The 21,691-nt window shown below is 43.5% G+C and overlaps 1 protein-coding gene across 2 annotated transcripts; it reads right to left on the minus strand.

Annotated features, from left to right (window-relative positions):
• Window positions 1-1,268: 1,268 nt before the first annotated feature.
• Window positions 1,269-20,765, minus strand: LOC122749282 (zinc finger protein 665-like). Of its 2 annotated transcripts, XM_043995558.1 has the most exons (5): window positions 20,634-20,765; window positions 19,988-20,076; window positions 9,146-9,272; window positions 7,191-7,283; window positions 1,269-4,388 (listed from the first exon to the last, which is right to left on the minus strand). In XM_043995558.1, exons 1-5 carry the CDS (start codon window positions 20,644-20,646, stop codon window positions 2,047-2,049), a joined length of 2,664 nt encoding a protein of 887 aa, XP_043851493.1. In that variant the 5' UTR covers window positions 20,647-20,765; the 3' UTR covers window positions 1,269-2,046. The 2 variants fall into 2 exon arrangements, with proteins under 2 accessions (XP_043851493.1, XP_043851494.1); XM_043995559.1 differs by lacking the exon at window positions 7,191-7,283.
• Window positions 20,766-21,691: the final 926 nt, after the last annotated feature.

Consider the following 21,691-nt stretch of genomic DNA (forward strand, 5'->3'; position numbering starts at 1 on the left):
GGAAGAGGATGTGGAGAGAGACAGGTGAATGGACTTTTTTTTTTGGTAAGGTGAATTGCCCAGGGTCACACAGCTAGTAAGTGTATAAAGTGTCTGAGGTCAAATTTGAACTCAGGTCCTCCTGAATCCAGGGCTGGTGCTCTATCCACTGCACCACCTAGCTGCTCCAAGATGAATGGACTTTTGAGGAGAACACATCTTTAGAGCTGGAAGGGACCATAGAAGCTGGGGCCAATCTCATTCTAGAGATGAGCAAAGCTAAGCAAGTAGAGATTGTCCCTTGTCCAGAGTTAAAGAGCTACAGAATACCCGAGTCAGGATTTGAATCAAAACCCTCTTGATTCCACACCCAGGGTTCTATCCTTTACAAGAAATGCCTTTATCTACACTGTTTGGAATTTGAATTAAAACAAAAGTGACTCAGCTATCCATATGTTCAGCCTACTGATGTCATTATGAGACCCAAGAAATAATAATCATTTCCATAGTGATTTAAATCTTTGAGAACATTTTACAAATGTTGTCTAATTGGAGGCTCACAGGTGCTCTTATTATCCACATTCTACAGATGGGAAAACTCAGGCAAGAAGTAGTCAAATGACTTGCCAAGGGTAATAATGGAGGTACTAAATTTCAGAGACCAAATTTGAACTCAGGACTTGTGCTTCCAGGCATAGCAAACTATCTACTGCACTACCTAGTTGCTGAAGGAAAGCATGACAAGGGACAACTAGGTGCTGCAGTGGATAGAGCACTGACCCTGGAATCAGGAGGACCTGAATTCAGATCTGGCTTCAGATACTTGACACTTACTAGCTGTGTGACCCTAGTCAAGTCACTTAACCCCTATCCCCCCCCCCACTTCCCCCACACACACAAAAAGAAGAAAGCATGACAGAAATAGATATCTAACAGATACCAAAATATTTATGTAAGGACTTTTCTTTAGCCAACAAAGAACAGGATACAAAGTAAGTACTGATCAATAGGGAAATGGCTGAAATAATAGCGACATGAATTCCATGAAATATTAAGGAGTAATGACAAAAACTATTCCAATTACAGGACTTTTTGCACAGTAGGAAATCTATGCTATCTATTGAGGTCTCTATATTGGGAAATGTATCAAGTCTGTGCTGCAATAAGAGACCTCTTGTTCATTCGATCTAAAAGTTTCATCTCTAGCATGAATTCTCTAAGATACAATCAAGTAGGACCTCTAGGTCAAGGAAGACCTTTCCATAATCATTGCTTTCATAGGCCTTCATTCCAATATGAATACTCTGTTGTCTACTGATATTGCTCTTGCAGAGTAAAGCACATCCCCCTTTGAGAACATGTATAAGTTTTCTGTCCAATATGAATCCTCTGATGTAAAGAGATGATCTCTGTCTGAAGGGCTTCTGACAGTGACCCAATCTAGAGCTCTGCATTAGAATGATTTTTCTTATGTGGAACAAGCTCTGTACTTCATCTCAATGCCTTTCCTCATTATACTAATATGACTTTTCTCCAGTACGAATGCTCTGATGAGAAATATTCTAAAGATTCTCCCCAGTATGGATTATATCAAGTTCAGTAGACTTAGAATTGATAACTAAAGCACCTGCCACGTTCATGACACTCAAGAAGTTTCTCTGTACAATGGAGTCTTAGATGTTCCCCAAGACTGCAGCTCTGTAGCAGAGCCTTTCCACATTCATTACAATCAGCTTTCTCTGCAGTGTGGATTCTTTTATGTTCAGCAAGATTGTAATGAAATAAGAAAACCTTTCCTTATTGATTATGTTCATAAGGTTTCTCTCTAGTGTGTATTCTCTGATTGATGTGCAACAAGATTGGAATTCCAGTAGACCGCATTTTCATATTGCTTATGTAGACAGGGATGCTCCTTTCCTTCCTTCCTTCCTTTCTTTTTTTGCCAGGGCAATGAGGGTTAAGTGACTTTCCCAGAGTCACACAGCTAGTTAAGTGTCAAGTGTCTGAGGCTGGATTTGAACTCAGGTCCTCTTGAATCCAAGGCCAGTGCTTTATCCACTGTGCCACCTAGCTACCCCAGGGATTCTCTTTTCTGTGGATTCTCTGATGTACAGAAAGATTGGATCTCTGAGTAAAACCCTTTCCACATTGATTACATTCATAAGGTCTCTCTCCTGTGTGGATTCTCTGATGGATAACAAGACTGGAATTGTAGCTGAAAGTCTTCCCACACTGATTACATTCATAAGGTTTCTCTCCAGTGTGGGTTCTCTGATGTGTAGCTAGATCAGACCTCCTTGTAAAAGCTTTTCCACATTGATTACATTCATAAGGTTTCTCTCCACTATGGATTCTCTGATGTGTATTAAGATTGGATTTCTGTCGGAAAGTCTTCCCACACTGATTACATTCATAAGGTTTCTCTCCAGTATGGAGTCTCTGATGTTTAGCAAGACTGGAATTCTGTTTGAAAGCCTTTCCACATTGATTACATTCATGAGGTTTCTCTCCACTATGGATTCTCTGATGTATAGCAAGACTGGAGTTGTTTGTGAAAGTCATTCCGCACTGATTACATTCATAAGGTTTCTTTCCACTGTGGATTCTCTGATGGGAAGCAAGACTGGAGTTACATTGGGAAGCATTTTTACACTGATTATGTCCATAAGGATTTTTTTTTGAGTGGATTCTCTGATGTACAGAAAGATTGAAGCTCCGAGTGAAAGCTTTTCCACATTGATTACATTCATAAGGTTTCTCTCCAGTGTGGGTTCTTTGATGTATAGCTAGATCAGACCTCCTTGTAAAAGCCTTTCCACATTGATTACATTTATAAGGTTTCTCTCCAGTGTGCATTCTCTGATGAGTGGCAAGTTGGGATGTTGTTCGGAAAGTCTTTCCACAATGATTACATTCATAAGGTTTCTCTCCACTATGGATTCTCTGATGTGTATTAAGATTAGAGTTCTGTCGGAAAGTCTTCCCACACTGATTACATTCATAAGGTTTCTCTCCAGTATGGAGTCTCTGATGTTTAGAAAGACTGGAACTCTGTTTGAAAGCCTTTCCACATTGATTACATTTATAAGGTTTCTCTCCAGTATGTAGTCTCCGATGTCTAATAAGATTGGAGTTCTGTCGAAAAGTCTTTCCACATTGATTACATTCATAAGGTTTCTTACCAGTGTGGATTGCCTGATGGGCAGCAAGATGGGAGTTCTGTCGGAAAGTCTTTCCACATTGATTACATTCATAAGATTTCTTTCCAGTGTGGATTCTCTGATGGGAAGCAAGATTAAAGTTCCACTGGGAAGCATTTTTACACTGATTCCTTTTTTTGTGGATTCTCTGATGTACAGAAAGATTGGAGCTATGAGTGAAAGCTTTTCCACATTGATTACATTCATAAGGTTTCTCTCCTGTGTGGATTCTCTGATGGACAGCAAGACTGCAGTTGTAGCTGAAAGTCTTTCCACACTGATTACATTCATAAGGTTTCTCTCCTGTGTGGATTCTCTGATGGACAGCAAGACTACAGTTGTAGCTGAAAGTCTTCCCACACTGATTACATTCATAAGCTTTCTCTCCTTTGTGGATTCTCTGATGGGAAGCAAGATTGGAGTTCCATTGGGAAGCATTTTCACCCTGATTATGTCCAAAAGGATTCTTTTTTGTGTGGATTCTCTGATGTACAGAAAGATTGGAACTATGAGTAAAAGATTTTCCACATTGATTACATTTATAAGGTTTCTCTCCAGTATGGATCTTCTGATGTTTAACAAGATCTGAGTGCAAATGAAAGGCCTTCTCACACTGATTACATGTATATGTTTTCTCTCCAATATTAAATCTAGGATGGTAAGGAAGAGATGAGTGAAGGGATAAGGTTGTTCCACCTTCATTACATTCATCAGGCTCCTTTCTAATGTGAGTTTTCTGGTGAGTAATGAGTTTAGAGTTCTGGCTGAAGGCCTTCCTTCCTTCATTACATAGATGAAACTTTTTGCCAATATCACTTTTCTGATGTCCACTGAGGTCTGAATTCAAGCTGAAAGTCATTTTCTGTTGATTACCTTGATGCAGTTGTATTTCAGGAGACTTCTCATGGGACTGAATAACTTCTATCTGTTCAGTAAAGCATTCCCTATATTTACTGTACTCAAAACAGTTATTCCTTGGGGACACTGTCTCACAGTGATATAGGACGGAATATTGTATGAATCTCTTTCCAACTTCATCAAATTCACATGAATTCTTTGGATTTTTATCCATCTTGATATCAGAGTCATAGATTTCTCTAACATTGAAGTCATAGGGACTGTCACTCATGAATCTTAGCTGGCCAGATTCTTCCACAGAAATGCTCAAGATTGTACTCATCTCTTTCACTTTAAGCCAGGTCACTGCATCTGAAGAAACAAATAAACATATATATATATATATGCACACAGACACATATACATATAAATATATCATTTCCCCTTTAATGTCAGAAAAGAAACCAAATGTTATTCTACTTCCCCAGGCAAAAAGAAGTTTAAAATGTAAACAGGCAGAATCACAGGAATATGATATTAGCTGAAATTCACAGTAAGCCATTAATAAACATCCTACAGCCCCTGTGACTAGATGTGCTTCTTCATCAGTACTAAATGGCCTTTCTCCATTTCAATGTCAATACCTTTTTTTTTTTAGTGAGGCAATTGGGGTTAAGTGACTTGCCTAGGGTCACACAGCTAGTAAGTGTTAAGTGTCTGAGGCCAGATTTGAACTCAGGTACTCCTGACTCCAGGGCCCGTGCTCTATCCACTGTGCCACCTAGTGCTATCCCCCCCCCCCTTTTTTAATACCTTTTATAAATCCCTTTTAAAAATTACTTTTTATGTTATCAATCTCAGGTAATCTTCCTGTTTTTTTGTATTGCTCAGATTTGATGAATGATCATATGATCATATGGTCATTCATCAGTTTCACAGACTGTTGGGAAATAGGTTTCTTATTTTTAATTCTCATGTAATAACATTCAGTGTTCCAACTGAATTCTCTTATATTCTATTAAAATTGATAGATATTTTGCTATTTGCTGAGGATATATTAAATTTGCACAATTTTCATTATTTATTTGGTGAGGCAATTGGGGTTAAGTGACTTGCCTAGGGTCACACAGCTAGTATGTGTTAAGTATCTAAGGCCGCATTTGAACTCAGGTTCTCCTGACTCCAGGGCCAGTGCTTTATCCACTTCACCACCTAGCTGCCCCTCATTATTTATTAAAACACTAAGTATAAAAACTACCCTAGTACACCATTTCAAATCTATTTTTTTTTCAATTTCTAGGTCTCAGACCAAAACATGACTACCAGCCATTTAAAAAAATTTTTCCCAAGGTAGAATAGAATCTGTTTTAGTCTATCACTTATTTAGGATAGCCATTATCAATGTATTTTCTCCTCCCCCACACATACCCCTGCCTTTTCCTTTTTGTGCGGCAATGAAGGTTAAGTGACTTGCCCAGGGTCACACAGCTAGTAAGTGTCAAGTGTCTGAGGCTGGATTTGAACTCAGGTCCTCCTGAATCCAGAGCCACTGTGCCACCTAGCTGCCCCTATCCATGTATTTTCTAGAATTTTTCTTCATTGATTCCAAAATGTCATGATCAGGCAGACTTGCAATGGTTTGGGTGTTCATGCTATGATTATATCCAACTCCAATTCTAAGAGCAACAAATTCCTTCTCAATCTGACATCAGATTGCTTCCAAGCATCCAGGTAATATCCCCTTCCCTCCCAATATTGCATCTTTCTTAGTTCAGGCCTCAATTACCTCATATCTGAGATACTATTGCAAGAGTCTCCTTGTTAGCCTCACCATAGCATAGCAAATCTCTCCCCCATCCACTCAATCCCCCCTCCAGCTGTCAAACTCACCTTCCTAAATAAAATGTTCCTCTCTTCATGTCACTGCCTACTCCATAAACTCCTTGGCTCCCCATCACAAGGACCACATATAGAGTCCTCTGCTTGGCTGTTCAGTCCTTCATCACCTGCCCCTCTCCTCCCTTTCCAGTCTTCTTTCACTGACTCCCCTCCACATGTTCAATAATCAGTGGTACAGGCCTCCTCTCTATCTGGACCAGGACATTCCATCTGCTGACTCCATGTTCTCTCTGCTGCCCCTCCTGCTTACTCTGGCTTCCCCCAAGTCCCACCTACAATCCCTCATTCTACAATAAGTCTTCTCCAGGCCTCCTTAGCCAAGGGGGCTTCCCTCTCCTGATTGGCTGCAATTCATCCTGCGTATAAGGGGTTATTCATAGTTGTTGGCATGTTGTCTTCCCTACTAGACTGTGAAGACCTTCAGAGCAGAGCTTGTCCCTTTTTTTTACAGGTAAAATATTTATAAGAGACACCAGTTTTGAGCAAACATATTATGATTTTATCACTTTCTACTAGTAAGGGATTGACCAAGGAGCTTCTAGGTTCTTAAGGTTTTGAGAGTAAGAGAGACAGACCTACAGAAAGAAAGACAAACAGAGAGATAGACAGAGAAAGAGACGCTCTCAAGGAGACTGCAGGGCTACTTTTCCAGGTTTTTTTCCCTTTTCAGTAAGAGGCAGGTCATTTTCCATCAATCAGATCCAACTGCTTCAGGTATTTGAAGGTGGATTTTATCAGGTCTGAAGGACTGAACTGTTGGCTGGATTAGAATCCAAAGAATTTGGACCCTGCTCAGACCAGGCCAGCAGGCTGGCTATTACCTGGGTGTGGTCCCAAGGGGCACAGTGAGTCTGCCTGACAGCAAGTAACAAAAAGGGGAAGCTGAATTTCCCCATATACTGGTTAATAATTATTTTCTCACTCTTTCTTTGTATCCCTGGTGCCAAGCACAGGTCCTGGAACAAAGCAGGTGCTTAATAAAGGTTTGTTGACTTGAGACCTGCAGCCCTTTTTGAATGATTTCAGGAGAGTTCTGTGCCCCAAAGTTCCAAGGAGTGACCTACACACGATCATAGACTTATCACTGGAAGGAAACTGAAAGGCCATGGAGTATAAACACCTTGTTTTACAGATGGGGAAAGCAAGGCTCAGAAGGTCAGTGACTTCCCCTGGAACGTGTTGCTATAAAGCATCTAAAAAGGAATTTCCACATTAGGTCTGCCTGTCCCCAAGGCTAGCACTCCCTTCGCTACAACACAACAATCTCTCACTCACCTGGACTAAGGTGCCTTGGGCCTTTTGGCTCCAGAAGCCATGGTGCTCCCCCTTCCTGAGAAGAGGTCAGGTCTTCTCTGGAAACTGGAAGCCCTAGGCATGGGGAATGAGGAAAGGATGAGGATGGGGAGAAATGTGGAATGTGGGCCTCTTCAGGCAGTGGGGAGGGGCAAGCAAGGACCACAGGATGGTTCCCAGGATTCTTCAAAGAGGGTTTCCATGGTAATGGTTGTTGGGATCTTTGGAGGGGGGATCATGGGATCATGCAGTTGGCAATCAGAAAATCCCATCTCTGGCCACCTCTTTCACAGGTTCTCCATATTGTAGCAATTAGAAGCAGCTGGAAATGCAGTGGTAAGAGCCCTGGGCCTGGAATCAGGAAGGCTTAATGTCAAGTCCAGCCTCAGACACTGAGGAGCTGTGTGGCTCTGGGCAAATGACTTCACTTTTGTTTGCCTCAGTTTCCTCAGCTATAGAATGGGGATGACAGTACTAAAATCAGAGATGTTGTGAGGATCAAATGAGAAAATACTTAGAAATGACTACAATGGGGGCAGTTAGGAGGCACAGTGGATAGAGCACCAGCCCTGGAGTCAGGAGTACCTGAGTTCAAATCCAACCTCAGACTTAACACTTACTAGCTGTGTGACCCTGGGCAAATCACTTAACCCCAATTGCCTCACTAAAAAAAAAAAAAAAAAGAAATGACTACAATGCCTGGCACATAGTAGGTATATACAAATGCTTATAGCCTCCCCTGTTTTACAAAGCACATGTGCAGCAATTAAAGGGAACAATGAAGGAGAATAAAGTAGCGGATTATACTAGTGAGGAGAATAAATTGGTTTAGCATCATTTATTTATTAAGTCTATGGACAATGAATTGATTTTGTCCAGTAAAAGCTTTTGTCCTTTAATTGCTTGGGTCATGAGTCTTTCTCTGTGAACTTAGTTCAGAATCCAGCTGGTCTTTAATGGGTTATCTTTTAAAATCCAGCTCTCCTGCCAATCACTGATACATTGTTGGCTCAAGGAAGTTAACCATTCCTGAGGGATGCATATGAATACTAGGGTGCTGACTTTAATATCTAGGACACCAAGCCATCCTTCAACCATGTCTCATTTGCTGTCCAAAAGGCCACTCTGTTGCCTCTGAGACCTAAGCAGGTGCTCCCAACAATGACCTCTTCTTAGTCACAGGGAAGAAGGGGGAGATTGCTGCTAGGCCCTCATCACCAATCAATCATATTGTTCCCTGTGCTTCAGCTCTACAAACAATGATTCTCTCTTCAATCCCATGATGTGATCTCCCTGTTCTGTTCTTTGCTCTGTGTTCCCCAAAACCTATAAAAGGGGAGCTGTCTGTTTGGGATCTTTGGCCAGAGGTAGAGCAATGGTCCATTTTACTGGCAGGCAGCATTCCCTTGCTAACAAAGGTGATCTTGCCGAGAAGTGCTTCAGTTTATCTCATTGTTGAATCTCAGACACAACACTAGGCAGGATTAGGAGCAATGAGCTACAAAGTGATGCTTGTTAACAAGAAGACCTTTCTAAATTCTATACCCTTCTTAAAGAGAAAGGGAGGCCTTGGCTATTAGAGGATTTCCCTTCACTGCCCATCTTCAGGGAAAAACTGCATAAACAGTTGTGAGAGATTTCGCAGACAAAATTCACCTCCAGTTAGAGGTTACACTGCACATTACCTCTACAAGGAGCTCTGAATCAGAGATTCTCTAATACTGGCAACTTTGTGTGGAACAAAGGAAATGCCAGCTTCCCCTCACATAATTCAAAGACCTGTCACAGGAAAGCCAGGCAGCAGAAGGGGCCTGTGGAGACACCAGCACTTCTGCCTTTCAAATAACTGAGAGAGGCTCAAACCCTGCCCGGCAGGTAGGGAATGAAGACGCTGCTTTGATGGCAGATTCAGAGTTACCAGAGGCAAAGGTCCTTACCCACAGAGAGAAGGGTCTGTACATTGTCCAGCATGACCTCCTTGTACAGCTTTTTCTGAGAATGGTCCAACAGGCACCACTCCTCCAGGGTGAAGTGCACAACTACATCCTTGAATGTCACCGACTCCTAAAACATCAAAAATCACAAAATTGAGCAGAGAGACTCCAGAATTCATCTAGTCCAACCCTCATCCACCTCAAGCAGGAAGCAAAGAAGAGGTTTGCCCCAAACGCCTATCACCTTTAAGAGTGCCAGAGCCAATACTTGAAACCATAGTCATTAAGAGCCCAATGCAAGTTGAGAAAAGCATTTTATATTTGAAGTGACAATGATGTAGGAATAATAAAAGCTGGAGAAATATCTTACTACTGAATGTTTCTCCCTATGAAATCACAGAGAAAGTATGTGCTCTACCAGTGAGGGATGAGAGTCTGTGGAGAAAGAGAGAAGGTGAGGTGAAATCCCTCCTCATGAGAAGTGTCATAAGTGAAATCTTAAGAAAATTCTATGACGGGTTTGTGAGAAGCCGGCAAGTCCTGGGTATTCCAGAGGGGAAGGTTACCTGTGGTCACTGAAGAGAGAGCAAAGAAAAGGCACTTTCTACTTAATTTCCTGAAAGGCTGAAATAAAGTGTCAGTGAGATGAAAGCATGAAGGAGTCTTAAGAAATAGTGCTCACAATCTGGGCTGAACTGAGTGGCACAGAACTATTTTCAGTCAAGTGAAGAAGAGGTATGTATTGTTCTATTGAGGGCATGAGGTGACACAAGGTATGATGTGTCATACACAAAACAGCTTCTGTCTTTGCTGTATGTTTGCCTTCCCTTGTAATGGCACCTGTTCTTTAATTTTCATGTTTAGTTACATAGAATTAAGTAACAATGATGGGCTAACTATGAGCTAATTCCCAAAAAAGATACTGACAGAGTATTTATGAGGAATAAACTACTGAAATAGATCCCTAGAACTCTAGAATGCTGGGGATCAAGAGTCAAGAGAATGAGTTGAGGCAAACTGATGGCCACAAGAGATGGGCCTCATCTGTTAATCCTTTGATTCCTGTAAGGAGCCATCTATTTTTCCAATCTGCTGCCTATAGACCCCATGATTAGCCATTGCACATGGTCTTTGATGGTCTTCCATTTAATTTTCTTCCATTTCTAGTAGAATGATTTGATCTACTTTCTCAGAGATTATATTATTTTCAAGTGCCACAAGCTTATAACTTGGGTGTCATCCTTGACTTCTGTATTTCACTCCCCTTATCCAATAATTCTGTTATTTGGTTCTATTAGTAATATTTTCTGCCATGTGGATAAAACTGGATTTTCATTTATTCATCATTTGGATTTCTTCTTTAAGACATTGACTTAAACTCTTATTCTACTCTTTATCTCACTTTTAGCTTCCTCTATTACTATTGCAAAATTTCTGGAAAAAAAACATCAAAGAATTTGTTCTTTCTCTCTATGTTTTTGAGATTCCCAGGAATTTACAAAGTTTTCCTTTTCTTTAGGGTTTTTTGAGTCATGATTCTTCACTGCATAGTATTTATTCTTAGTGTGGGCAATTACTGTAGGAAGGCAGTCCTTTTATTGATTAACAATTGATCTCTAATTGATTCTCTAACCTACTCTCAACAGAGCTATTCCCAACTTGTTTCTTTCTCCATCCTCCCACATCCATCCTCCACCACCATGGGATGATGCCATGACCTCCACACCTCCATGTAAGCCAAGAGCTCAGCTCACCCATCTCCTCACTCCTCACCTGGCTCCTCTACCTTGGAACGTCTCTGTCAGACTTCTCCATTGTTCCCCAAGAAGCTGATGACCAGGATGAGTTCTGCATCCTGTAACATCTCATCAGCCTCAGTATTTACCTCATCTCTACCCTCTCAGTCTCTGATTAGAACACTATTTGGGGACTTTGGAATTCTCCATGAGCCAAGGTCTGGTGTTCTCTCCCAACCTTTTAAAACTTCCTTGTGTTTTGTTTCCCCCTTAAAATAGAAGCTCCCTGAGGGCAAGAACAATCTTCATTCTTTTGTATGGGAACCCCTAGGCCTTAGCAGAGTGCCTGGCACATGGCAGAAACTGTCTACTGTAGACCACTGTCTACCCAAACAATCCCATCTGAGTATCAAATTTGACTTTAAAAGCCCACCATGACCTTAAAATCACCTCCCTTTCAGTTTTCTTACATCTTACTTCCTGCTACCTACTCTGATCCTATGACACTGGCCTCCTTCTTATGCCAGAAAGAAGACACTCCATATATCCAAGCTCCAGGCATCTTCTCTGGCTCTTTAAAATGGCTGGAATTCTCTGCCTCCTGGATTCCTTCAAGTCTCAACTAAAATCCCACCTCCTACAGGAAGCCTTTCCCAGATCCTCTTCATTCTAGGTACTTCATTCTTTTAATTATATCCCATTGGGGCAGCTAGATGGTACAGTGGATAAAGCACCAGCCGTGCATTCAGGAGGACCTGAGTTCAAATCTGGCCTCACACAGTTGACACTTACTAGCTGTGTGACTCTGGGCAAGTCACTTAACGGTCATTGCTCTGCCCCCCCCCCCAAAAAAGATTAATTATATCCCATTAACCTGTCTATAGCTTGTTTGTACATAGCTGAGTACAAGCACCCAGATTTCTCTCCCCTTGGACTGGAAACCCCCTGAGGACAGGAACTGCTATTTTCCTCTTTGCATGCCACCAGTAAGCAGAGTGTCTGACATATTGGAGGCACTGAGTGTAGGTTGAATAACAGCTTGCATTCTCTCCTTCTCAAACCCTCTTCATGTAATCTTACAGTGGCTTCTTGCCTGAACACTTTACGAAAGTGGGAGCCCTTGTCTTTGCTAAGGCCAGTTTGGTACAAGGGCATTCAATCCTGTCTTCTCCAACAGTGTCTTCCCTCAATCATCCCTGCCCTTTTCCTCTCAAATTTTGACCTATCACTATCAGTTGGTTACTTTCCTGCTAAATTCAAACACACCTGCCTCTACTACTCTCTCTCTCTTTTTTTTTTTTTAGTGAGGCAATTTGGGTTAAGTGACTTGCCCAGGGTCACACAGCTAGTAAGTGTTAAGTGTCTGAGGCCAGATTTGAACTCAGGTACTCCTGACTCCAGGGCCGGTGCTCTATCCACTGCGCCACCTAGCTGCCCTCTACTACTCTTAAGGAACCCTTCACTAAACCCTAACCATCCCTTGAGTTATCATTCTGTCTCACAACTTTTTCTAAGCCAAACTCCTTCAAAACTCTGCCTGAACTCCATTTTCCTCTGTCTCTCACTCCTCACTCCCTTACAGACTGGCTTTCCTCTTCAGTCTCCTGAAAGTGTTCTCTCTAAATGTCCCATTGATCTCTTCAGTACCAAATCTGATGGTATCTTCTCAGTTCTAACAAAGCTCTCGTCTTCAGATGACAAGGCTGACCCTCCTCTCTCTCCTCCAGGATCCTCTCTCCTTTTTGGGGTGGGGGGGGTTCTCTCTCCTGCATTACCTCCCACATGGCTGAGCATATTTTTCAAGTCTCCTTTGATGGCCCAGGTACCACATCACAACCTAGACTGGTGAATATTTTTCCCCAAGGCTCCCTGCACACTCTCCCTGTTGGATGAATTGAATTATCATCTCTGTAGGTCACTGGCAGATTTCTACAACCAGCCTCAGCTGAGTGAACCTTCCATCAGTCTACATCACATCAACCAAGCATCTGGGCACATCTCAACTCCAAGAGAAGGCAGAGAGATCTTATCTCAAAAAGTAGTAAGCACACTTACCAGCTGTGTGACCCTGGGCAAGTCACTTAACCCCAACTGCCTCACCAAAAAAAAAAAAAAAAGTAGTAAGCAGGGACAGCTAGGAGGCACAGTGGATAGAGCACCGACCCTGGAGTCAGGAGTATCTGAGTTCAAATCCGGCCTCAGACACTTAACACTTACTAGCTGTGTGACCCTGGGCAAGTCACTTAACCTACACTGCCCCACCAGAAAAGAACAAAACAAATGAGAGAGGTAGAAGAAAAAATGGAAAAAGAATTGAGAGAAATGAGAGTTATACTGCAAAAAGAATCACAAAAATTGACTGAGGAAAACAATTCCTTAAAAAATACAATTGGCCAAATGAGCGAAAAAAATTGTCAAATGGGAGAAAAAATTGGCCAAATGGAAATAGAGGTACCAAAGATTACTGAGGAAAATAATGCCTTAAAAATTAACATTTGGCAGATGGAAACTAATAACAGCATGAGACACCAAGAATCTGTCAAGCAGAATCAAAAGACTGAAAAAATTGTAAAATATCTCATTGGAAAAAGAACTGATTTGGAAAAAAGATCTAGGAGAGATAATCTGAGAATTATTGGACTATGTGAAAGATCAGGAAAAGAGTCTAGACACATATTCCAGGAAATTATCAAGGAGAACAGCCCTGAAATTGCAGAACCAGAAGATAAAATCATCATTGAAAGGATCCACCTATCACCTCCTGAAAGAGACCCCAAAAGGAAAACTTCAAGGAATATTGTAGCGAAATTCCAGAATTATCAGGTGAGGGAGAAAATACAACAAGCAGCCAGAAAGAAACTGTGTAATTTAAGATTCTAAATGTGGATTCTAATGTGTTCCCCCAGTTTGGGGGAAACTGACTAAAAATCACTGATAAAACGAGTTTAGGTTTTTAAGGGTTTATTGGAAAATAGAAAGAAAAAGATTGAGAACAGAATTCTAACAGCCTGGCATTCCTATCTTTCCTCAAATTTCCTGTGAAGTCCTCTGCCGCCACCACCATCAAGTCCGGAAGCCCAAAAAGCCCACGCTCTCTGCGCAGGCTCCCTTTCCTCCTTCCTGTCTCCTCCCAGACCATAGGAAGCTCCTCCAGTTGATTGGCTGATAGACTTGATAGACAGCACCCATGAGCAAACGTCATTTCCTGATGCCAAGGAAAAGCCACAATGCCTCTGAGGCATTTTCCTCATGGTGGAGCTCTCCACAGCAAGTCTCCAGTAGGTGGCGTCATTCCAATCATTACAAAACCATTTAAATATCATGGAGCCACAGTTAGGATTGCACAGGACCTGGCAGCTTCAACATTAAAGGATGGCAGGGCTTGTAATCTGAAATTCAGGAAGGCAAAGGAGCTTGGATTACAACCCATAATCAACTACCCAGCAAAATTAATCATTCTCTTTCAGGAAAACATGGACATTCAATGAAATAGGGGACTTCCAAGGCTTCCTGAGAAAAAGACTAGAACTGAACAGAAAATCTGATCTCCAAATACAAGACTCAAGAGAAATATAAAAAGGTAAACAAGGGGGCAGCTAGGTGGCATGGTGGATAAAGCACTGGCCCTGGATTCAGAAGTATCTAAGTTGAAATCCGGACACTTGACATTTGCTGTGTGAACCTGCACAACTCACTTAACCCTCATTGCCCCACCAAAAAAAAAAAAAAGAGGTAAACAAGGGGCATTGGTGGGGAAAGGTTCTTCAATGAGGTTAAACTGCTTACATACCTGTAAGGGAAGATAATACTTTTAACTCTTGGCATCTGTATCTCTGTTAAGGTATTGTTATTAAATTGACTTTGATGTGATGATATAAAGAAACTTAAGGGGCAGAATAAAAGAAGACTAGGGGGAGGAGAGAAAGGGGGAGGGTGGAATGGAGTTAATTACATCATATGAAGAGGCCCCAAAAGAACCCATTGCAATAGAGGGAAAGAAGGGAGTGGTGAGCGTTGTTTCAAACTTACTCTTATCAGAGTTCTTTCAAGGAGGGAATAAAATACACTCCCATTTGTATAAAGGAATTAACTTACTCCTTAAGGAAACAAAAGGGGAAGGAGAAAAGAGTGGTATTGAGAGAAGGGAGGGCAGAAGAGGGGGGAAAAGGGTAAAGAAAAAGGAGGGGGGCTGATAAAAAGGAGGGTAGATTGGGGGAGGCAGGAGTCAGAAGCAAAATGCTGGTGAAGAGGAATAGGGTGAAAGAAGGTGGGAAAGAGTACAAGGGGAAAAGAGGGTGGAGGGAAATAAACAGTTAATAATATTAACTGTGAATGTGAATGGCATGAATTCTCCCATAAGATGGAAGAGTATAGCAGAGTAGATTAAAATCAGAATCCTACAATATGTTGTTTACAAGAAACACATCTGAAGAAGAGAGATACACACAGAGTAAAGGTAGAAGGTTGGAGCAGAATATATTATGCTTCAGCTGACTTCAAAAAAGCATAGGTAGCAATTCTTATCTCAGAAAATATAAAAGCAAAGATAGATCTAATTAAAAGAGATAAGGAAGGAAACTATATCTTGCTTAAAGATATGATAGATAATGAAGTAATATCAATACTAAACAAGTATGCACCAAGTGGTATAGCATCCAAATTCTTAGAGGAGAAGTTAAATGAGTTACAAGAGGAACTAGCACAACTATACTAGTGGGGAATCTGAACCTTCCCCTCTCAGAATTAGATAAATCTAACCACAAAATAAATAAGAAAGGAGTTAAAGAGGTAACTAGGATATTAGAAAAGTTAGATATGATAGATATCTGGAGAAAACTGAATGGGGATAGAAAGGAATATACCTTTTTCTCAGCAGTACATGCCACATACTAAAAATTGACCATGTATTAGGACACAAAAACCTCATAGTTTAATGTAGAAAGGTAGAAATAGTAAATGTATCCTTCTCAGGTCATGATGCAACAAAAATTACATGTAGACTGAAAATTAATTGGAAACTAACCAATCTCATCCTAAAGAATGAGTGGGTCAAACAACAAATCATAGAAACAATCAATAACTTCATCCAAGAGAATGACAATAATGAGACAACATACCAAAATCTATGGGATGCAGCCAAAGCAGTGCTTAGGGGAAATTTTATATCTCTAAATGCTTATGTGAATACAAAAGAGAAAGAGGAGATCAATGAATTGGGCATGCAACTAAAAAAGCTAGAAAAAGAACAAATTAAAAATCCCCAATTAAATACTAAATCAGAAATCCTGAAAAATCAAAGGAGAAATTAATAAAATTGAAGGCAAGAAAACTATAGTATTAATCAATAAAACTAAGAGCTGGTTTTATGAAAAAACCAATAAGATAGATTAACCTTTGGATCATTTGATTTAAAAAAAGAAAGAAGAAAACCAAATTACTAGTATCCATAATGAAAGGGGTGATTTCATTACCAATGAAGTAGAAATTAAAGCAATAATTAGAAGCTATTTTGCCCAACTGTATGCCAATAAAGTTGACAATCTAAATGAAATGGATGAATATTTACAAAAATACAAATTGTCCAGGTTAATTGAAGAGCAAATAAAATCCTTAAACAGGCCCATTTTAGGGGAAAAACTGAACAAACCATTAATAAACTCTCTAAGAAGTTGTGTTCATTGACCCTTGGCTACACAAACTCCCTCATCTAAGTGTCTTGCCTTTTATTTTGTTTTGTTTTGAAAATTGAGGCCATTTACCCTGAGCTGCCTCTCCAACTTCCTTTCAGACATCCTCAGTAGATGTCTCAGAGATACGTTTAACTCAGTACAGCCAAAATGGAGCTCATTATCTTTCTCCCTAAAGCCCCCCCCCCCACCTCCCCCTTCCATATCACTGTCAGGGCAACACCATGCTCCCAGTCCCTCAAACTCACAACTGAAGTGCCATCCTTGACTCCTATCTCTCATCCCTTTTATCCAACCTGTCGCCAGTACTGTTTTTTGTTTTTTTTGTTTTTTGCGGGGCAATGGGGATTAAGTGACTTGCCCAGGGTCACACAGCTAGTAAGTGTCAAGTGTCTGAGGCCGGATTTGAACTCAGGTACTCCTGAATCCAGGGCCGGCACTTTATCCACTGCTCCACCTAGCTGCCCCCTTCGCCAGTACTGTTGATGCCACCTGGACAATATCTCTCCAATCTACCCCCTCCTCTGCTGATACTGCAACCACCTTGGGGCAAGCCCTCATCACCTTACCCTTGGACTCTTACAGCAGCCTCCTGGTGGGTCAGTCTACTTCCAGACACTCCTCATTCCAATGCATCCTCCAATTAGCCAACAGACTAAAGTGCCTAAATTGCTGGGCCTACCATGTTACTCCCCTACTCTATAAACCCCAGTGGCTCCCTATCACCTCCAGGATGAGATACCAAATTCTCCTGCCTTCAACATGCATCACGACCTAGACATCACCTGCTTTTTCATCCTTCTCCCACCTTATCCTCAGCACTGGGTGTCTTTCCTCCAATGACACTGACCTCCTGGTTATGCCAGCAAAGATGCCCCATCTCCAGGCTCCAGACATTTTCTCTGGATTCCCAACTTGGCTGGAATTCTCTGCCTCCTCATTTCTGCCTCCTGGATGCCTCCAAGTTGCAGTGAAAATCTTATCTTCTACAGGAAGCCTTCCCCACCCTCTCTGAATCCTCCTGTCTTCCTTCAGTTAATTATTTCCTGTTTATCCTGTATATTCATAACTTTGTATATAGTTGTTTACATGTTGTCAACCCCATTAGATTGTGTCCTCCTTGAGGGAAGAGACTGTCTTTTTTCCTCCCAGTCTCCAGGGCTTAACGGAATGTTGGGCACATAGTAGGCCCTTGACCAGTACTGATTGAATGAGCCTGAAAACAACTTTGGAAAGTGGTGCTATTGTTACCCTCATTCTTACAGAGAAGGAACCTGAGGCAAAGGGCAACAGTTGATATATTGAATACATATGATAATTTCAACCTTTTCCTTTCTAAGATGTTCCACTTTTCTGTGTTTCTTTCTCAAAATCTGTTCCCTTCTAGGAATTTTGAAAAATACTTCAGGGGGTAGCTAGGTGATGCAGTGGATAAAGCACTGGCCTTGGATTCAGGAGGACCTGAATTCAAATCTGGTCTCAGACACTTGACACTTACTGGCTGTGTGACCCTGGGCAAGTCACTTAACCCTCATTGCCTGGCCAAAAAAAAAAATACTTCAACCACTCTTCTTTCTTTTTCAGGGGAACCAGGTACTTTCCAAATGAGGGGGCAAAACCTTTCCCTAAGTATAGGAATATGCTAACTCTGGGGATAGAATGCTGGGCCTGGAATCAGGAATAGCTGAGTTCAAATCTAGCCTCAAACACTTACTAGCTATGTGATTCTAGGCAAGACCCATAGGCACTGTTTGCCTCAGTTTCTTCAATGTGAAATAAGATAGTAAGGGCACCTACCTCACAGGGAAGCGTGTCCATAGTGAAGTTTGGGGAAAACCAACCTGACTCCATTTGGTCTATTTTAATTCTTGGCCTTAAGCCTGATGCCTCATAGACAGGCACTGAATGTCTCCTTCAGTACCTCCCTCAGCCCCATATTACAAAAAGAAAATTCACAGGACTAGGAAGAGACCGAGGACCTCACCCCCTTCCTTTGATCCAACCAAATAGGGCAAAGAAGAGCCCTTAACAAAGGCTAATTAACACCAGCTGATTGTCTAAGAAGATCCTGCTGTTGATGTCTTTTCAGTCCTATCCAAATCTTCCTGACCCCATTTGGGATTTTCTTGGCAAAGATACTGGAATGGTTTGCCACTTCCTTCTCCAGCCCATTCTACAGATGAGAAAACTGAGGCAAACAGGGTTAAGTTGGTAGGTTAAGCCTAGGGTCACACAGTTAGTGAGTGTCTTGAGGCTGGATTTGAACTCAGTCTTCCTGACTCCAGGCCAGCATGCTGTGAGCTGTGCCACCTAGCTGCTAAAGGCCTTTGAAGGGTGGAAGTATCCTCTTTCTTTCTTTCTTTCTTTTTTTTGGGGGGGTCTGTTTTCCATTCCTTTCCCTGCTTAAGGACCCTGGGTCAAGGAGCTAAGGAAGACAGACAGACACAGAGATGGAGGACAGATATGTAGATAGGGATAAAGCTCTATTTGCACACATATACATCTATATGTATATGTACACATACACAAACATGTATATGTACACGTACACACACACATACATATAACATGTGAGCTGTGAGATCACAGGAACCAAGTGTCCGTCACTCTTGAGTGGATCAACAACCTGCCATGTACCTGTCTGGCTTCCACCTGTGTTCCCTTATTCTGCATGTCCCTGGCAAGGACCCTGACAATTCTCCCCACAGGATCAAATGATTTAATATTTCTAAGGCTCCCGGCACAGAACAGACACCACAGCACCAGCCCCAAGCCCCTTTCCAGTTTTCTTGCACCTCCCTCTCCCCCGCCTCTTCTCTGGCCCAAGGACACTGGCCTCCTGGCTGATCCTTGACCAAGGCCCTCCATCCCTGATGCTGTGCCCTTCCAGTGGCTGTCTCTCATGCCTGGAGTGTCCTTCCTCCTCCCCTGCCCCTCCTGGCTTCCTTCCCTTCTCAGCTCACATCTCACCTTCTGAACACAAGCTTTTCCTGGTCCCTGACCCTGCTCCAGCCTGCCCTCTGAGGCTGCCTCCCATCCATACTGTAGAGACCTTCTGTGGACCCAGCTGCTGACACACTGTCTCCCCCATTAGACTGTGAGCCCCTTGAGGGCAGGGCCTGTTATTGTTGGAACCTTCCTTTGCATCCCCAGTAGGTTGGCACAGTGCTTGGCACAGAGGAGCCCCTGTCTAAATGCTCATTGACTGGACCTAAGAATGACAAGTGAGAGGGATTCAGAGAGAGCAGGGAAGAGTGGGGTGGTCTGAGGCAGAAGGAAATGAGCAGAACCAGGGGGACCATGTCTGCTCTGCTGACAGCACGGCACAGGACAACTTCCATCTGACAGGATAAAGCTTCCTTGGCTCTGCTGGATTCCCCCTTAGCTGACGATGGTCAGGTCTGTGGATGGGCTGCACTCACCTGGGATGGGGGTCTCTGGGTCCCCGGGGTCATTCTCTCTGGCTCCAGGCTCTCTCCTTGGAATAGCCTTTGGTTGTCTGCAGGCTGACCTGGGGAAGGAGAAGGATCTTGGTGTTGGGGAGACATTGACTTTGCTTTCTCTTCCTAGGCTGGATGCTGACCTGCCCGGAATCATAGAGCTTAGAGCCTCAGAGCACTTCCAAAGAGGGGAGCAGGGAGGGTCCGGCTTGGAAGTGAACTTGGTCTGAGCAGGAGGAGACTCCTTGTCTTTGGCCTCCTGCCCCTCCCCCATCCTCCCACTGAGACCCCAGAAGTAGGAAGAGCTTGGGGTCCCAAATGGGAGGAGACCAGGCAGAGTCTCAATGACTCCTTACTCAGAGCTCTCCCTCCACCTGATACTGTGGGTGACATGGGAAGGTCGGTCAGCTGCCCAACGGTAACAGTGGGAATGGCACCCCAGGACCTTGGGGATGTGAGGGGAGCCTCAACATGAAGCAGAGGCAAGGGGCAGACCAGAGAGCCAGGCCCAATTAGGAGGCCTGCTCCTGGCCAGCCTGGCTGACCCTCACCAAGGGGTCAGATGGGGAAGATGGGCCACGATGGAGATGGCAGCCAGCAGAAGTGGGGTTTGGGGGTTCAGACCTACCTGGGACTAGCATGTGCAGAGATGGTTTTCAGAAGACAGAGATCTCGGTCCGGGGGGAGGAGGTAGAGAGATCTCAGTCTCCAGTTCCGGTTTTCTGCCCGCCCACGCTGGGAGGGTCCTCCTAGTCCCCAGAGCCCCCCCCCTGCCCCGCCCCCCAGGCCCCAGGCTGCCTCTCCTCCCCAGGCCCTGCCCTCCGTCACGTGGAACGCCTCGGCCAATGGGATGGCCCCTTTCTTCCCCTCTCCCTCCTCCCGGGCCCCCAGACTCCACCCCAGGGCTCGTATTCCACCCCGGCCACACCCCCCAGGCTGGTCCTCTCTGAGAGCTCCTCCTTTCCCAGGCCTCCAGCACTTGTCCCCCTCCTTCCCTTCCCCTCCTCAGCAGAACCCCCTGGCCTTCTTCCAGCTCCGCCTGCTCCACGCCTCTTCTTCCTCACCAGGATGTGCCACCCTACGGCCCCCCGCCTCTCCCAGGCATCCCCTTCCCCCATGTCCTCACCCCGCCCCCGTTCTCCCTGCAGCCTGGAGCCCAGACTCGTGCACCCCCACTTAACTTGCCCAGAACCTGACAGCCTTTACTGCCCTGGCCGGTCTCCATTCTTGACCCGCCACACCCCATTCTGAACACTGAGGGGTCCTATCCCTCTATCTCGTTATCTTCCCTAAGGGCCAGTCTGTCCCTGGAAAACAGCTGGATCCTATGGGGGCACCGAGGCCAGGCAGTCAGGACACCGGGCTTATAAACCTCTCCTCTACTCCCTTAGACACACCTCCACCCCTCCCTCTAAGAGCAGGGGCTTGGCTGCCGCCGGAAATCCATCCCCTGAGGGTCCCACTGTTTCCCTCTCTGCCCCTCAAAAGCTGGGTCCTAATGGGAAGGGGAGAGGAGCAGAAAGCAGGGTATCTTGGTCCTGGGCACCCTCAAGACTGATCAGGGCATGGAGGCCAGAGAAGGCCTGAATGTGGGATTGCTGTTGGGGGCGGGGAAGCTAGCTAGAAACCCATGGCCCAGATCCTGAAAGAGCCTTCTGGCATTTCTTTTTTAGCAAAGGTCCGCCC

This window comes from Dromiciops gliroides, chromosome 3 (assembly GCF_019393635.1).
Source record: "Dromiciops gliroides isolate mDroGli1 chromosome 3, mDroGli1.pri, whole genome shotgun sequence".
Lineage (NCBI taxonomy): Eukaryota > Metazoa > Chordata > Mammalia > Microbiotheria > Microbiotheriidae > Dromiciops > Dromiciops gliroides.

What these genes read in the sequence shown, in the direction of transcription:
- LOC122749282 (XM_043995558.1), bottom strand. An exon ending in CCCAGAGACCCCCATCCCAG is followed by an intron (nt 9,273 to 19,987) that starts GTGAGTGCAGCC and finishes TTGATGTTTTAG; the next exon opens with GAGTCGGTGACATTCAAGGA. An exon ending in ACAGACCCTTCTCTCTGTGG is followed by an intron (nt 7,284 to 9,145) that starts GTAAGGACCTTT and finishes CCCCATGCCTAG; the next exon opens with GGCTTCCAGTTTCCAGAGAA.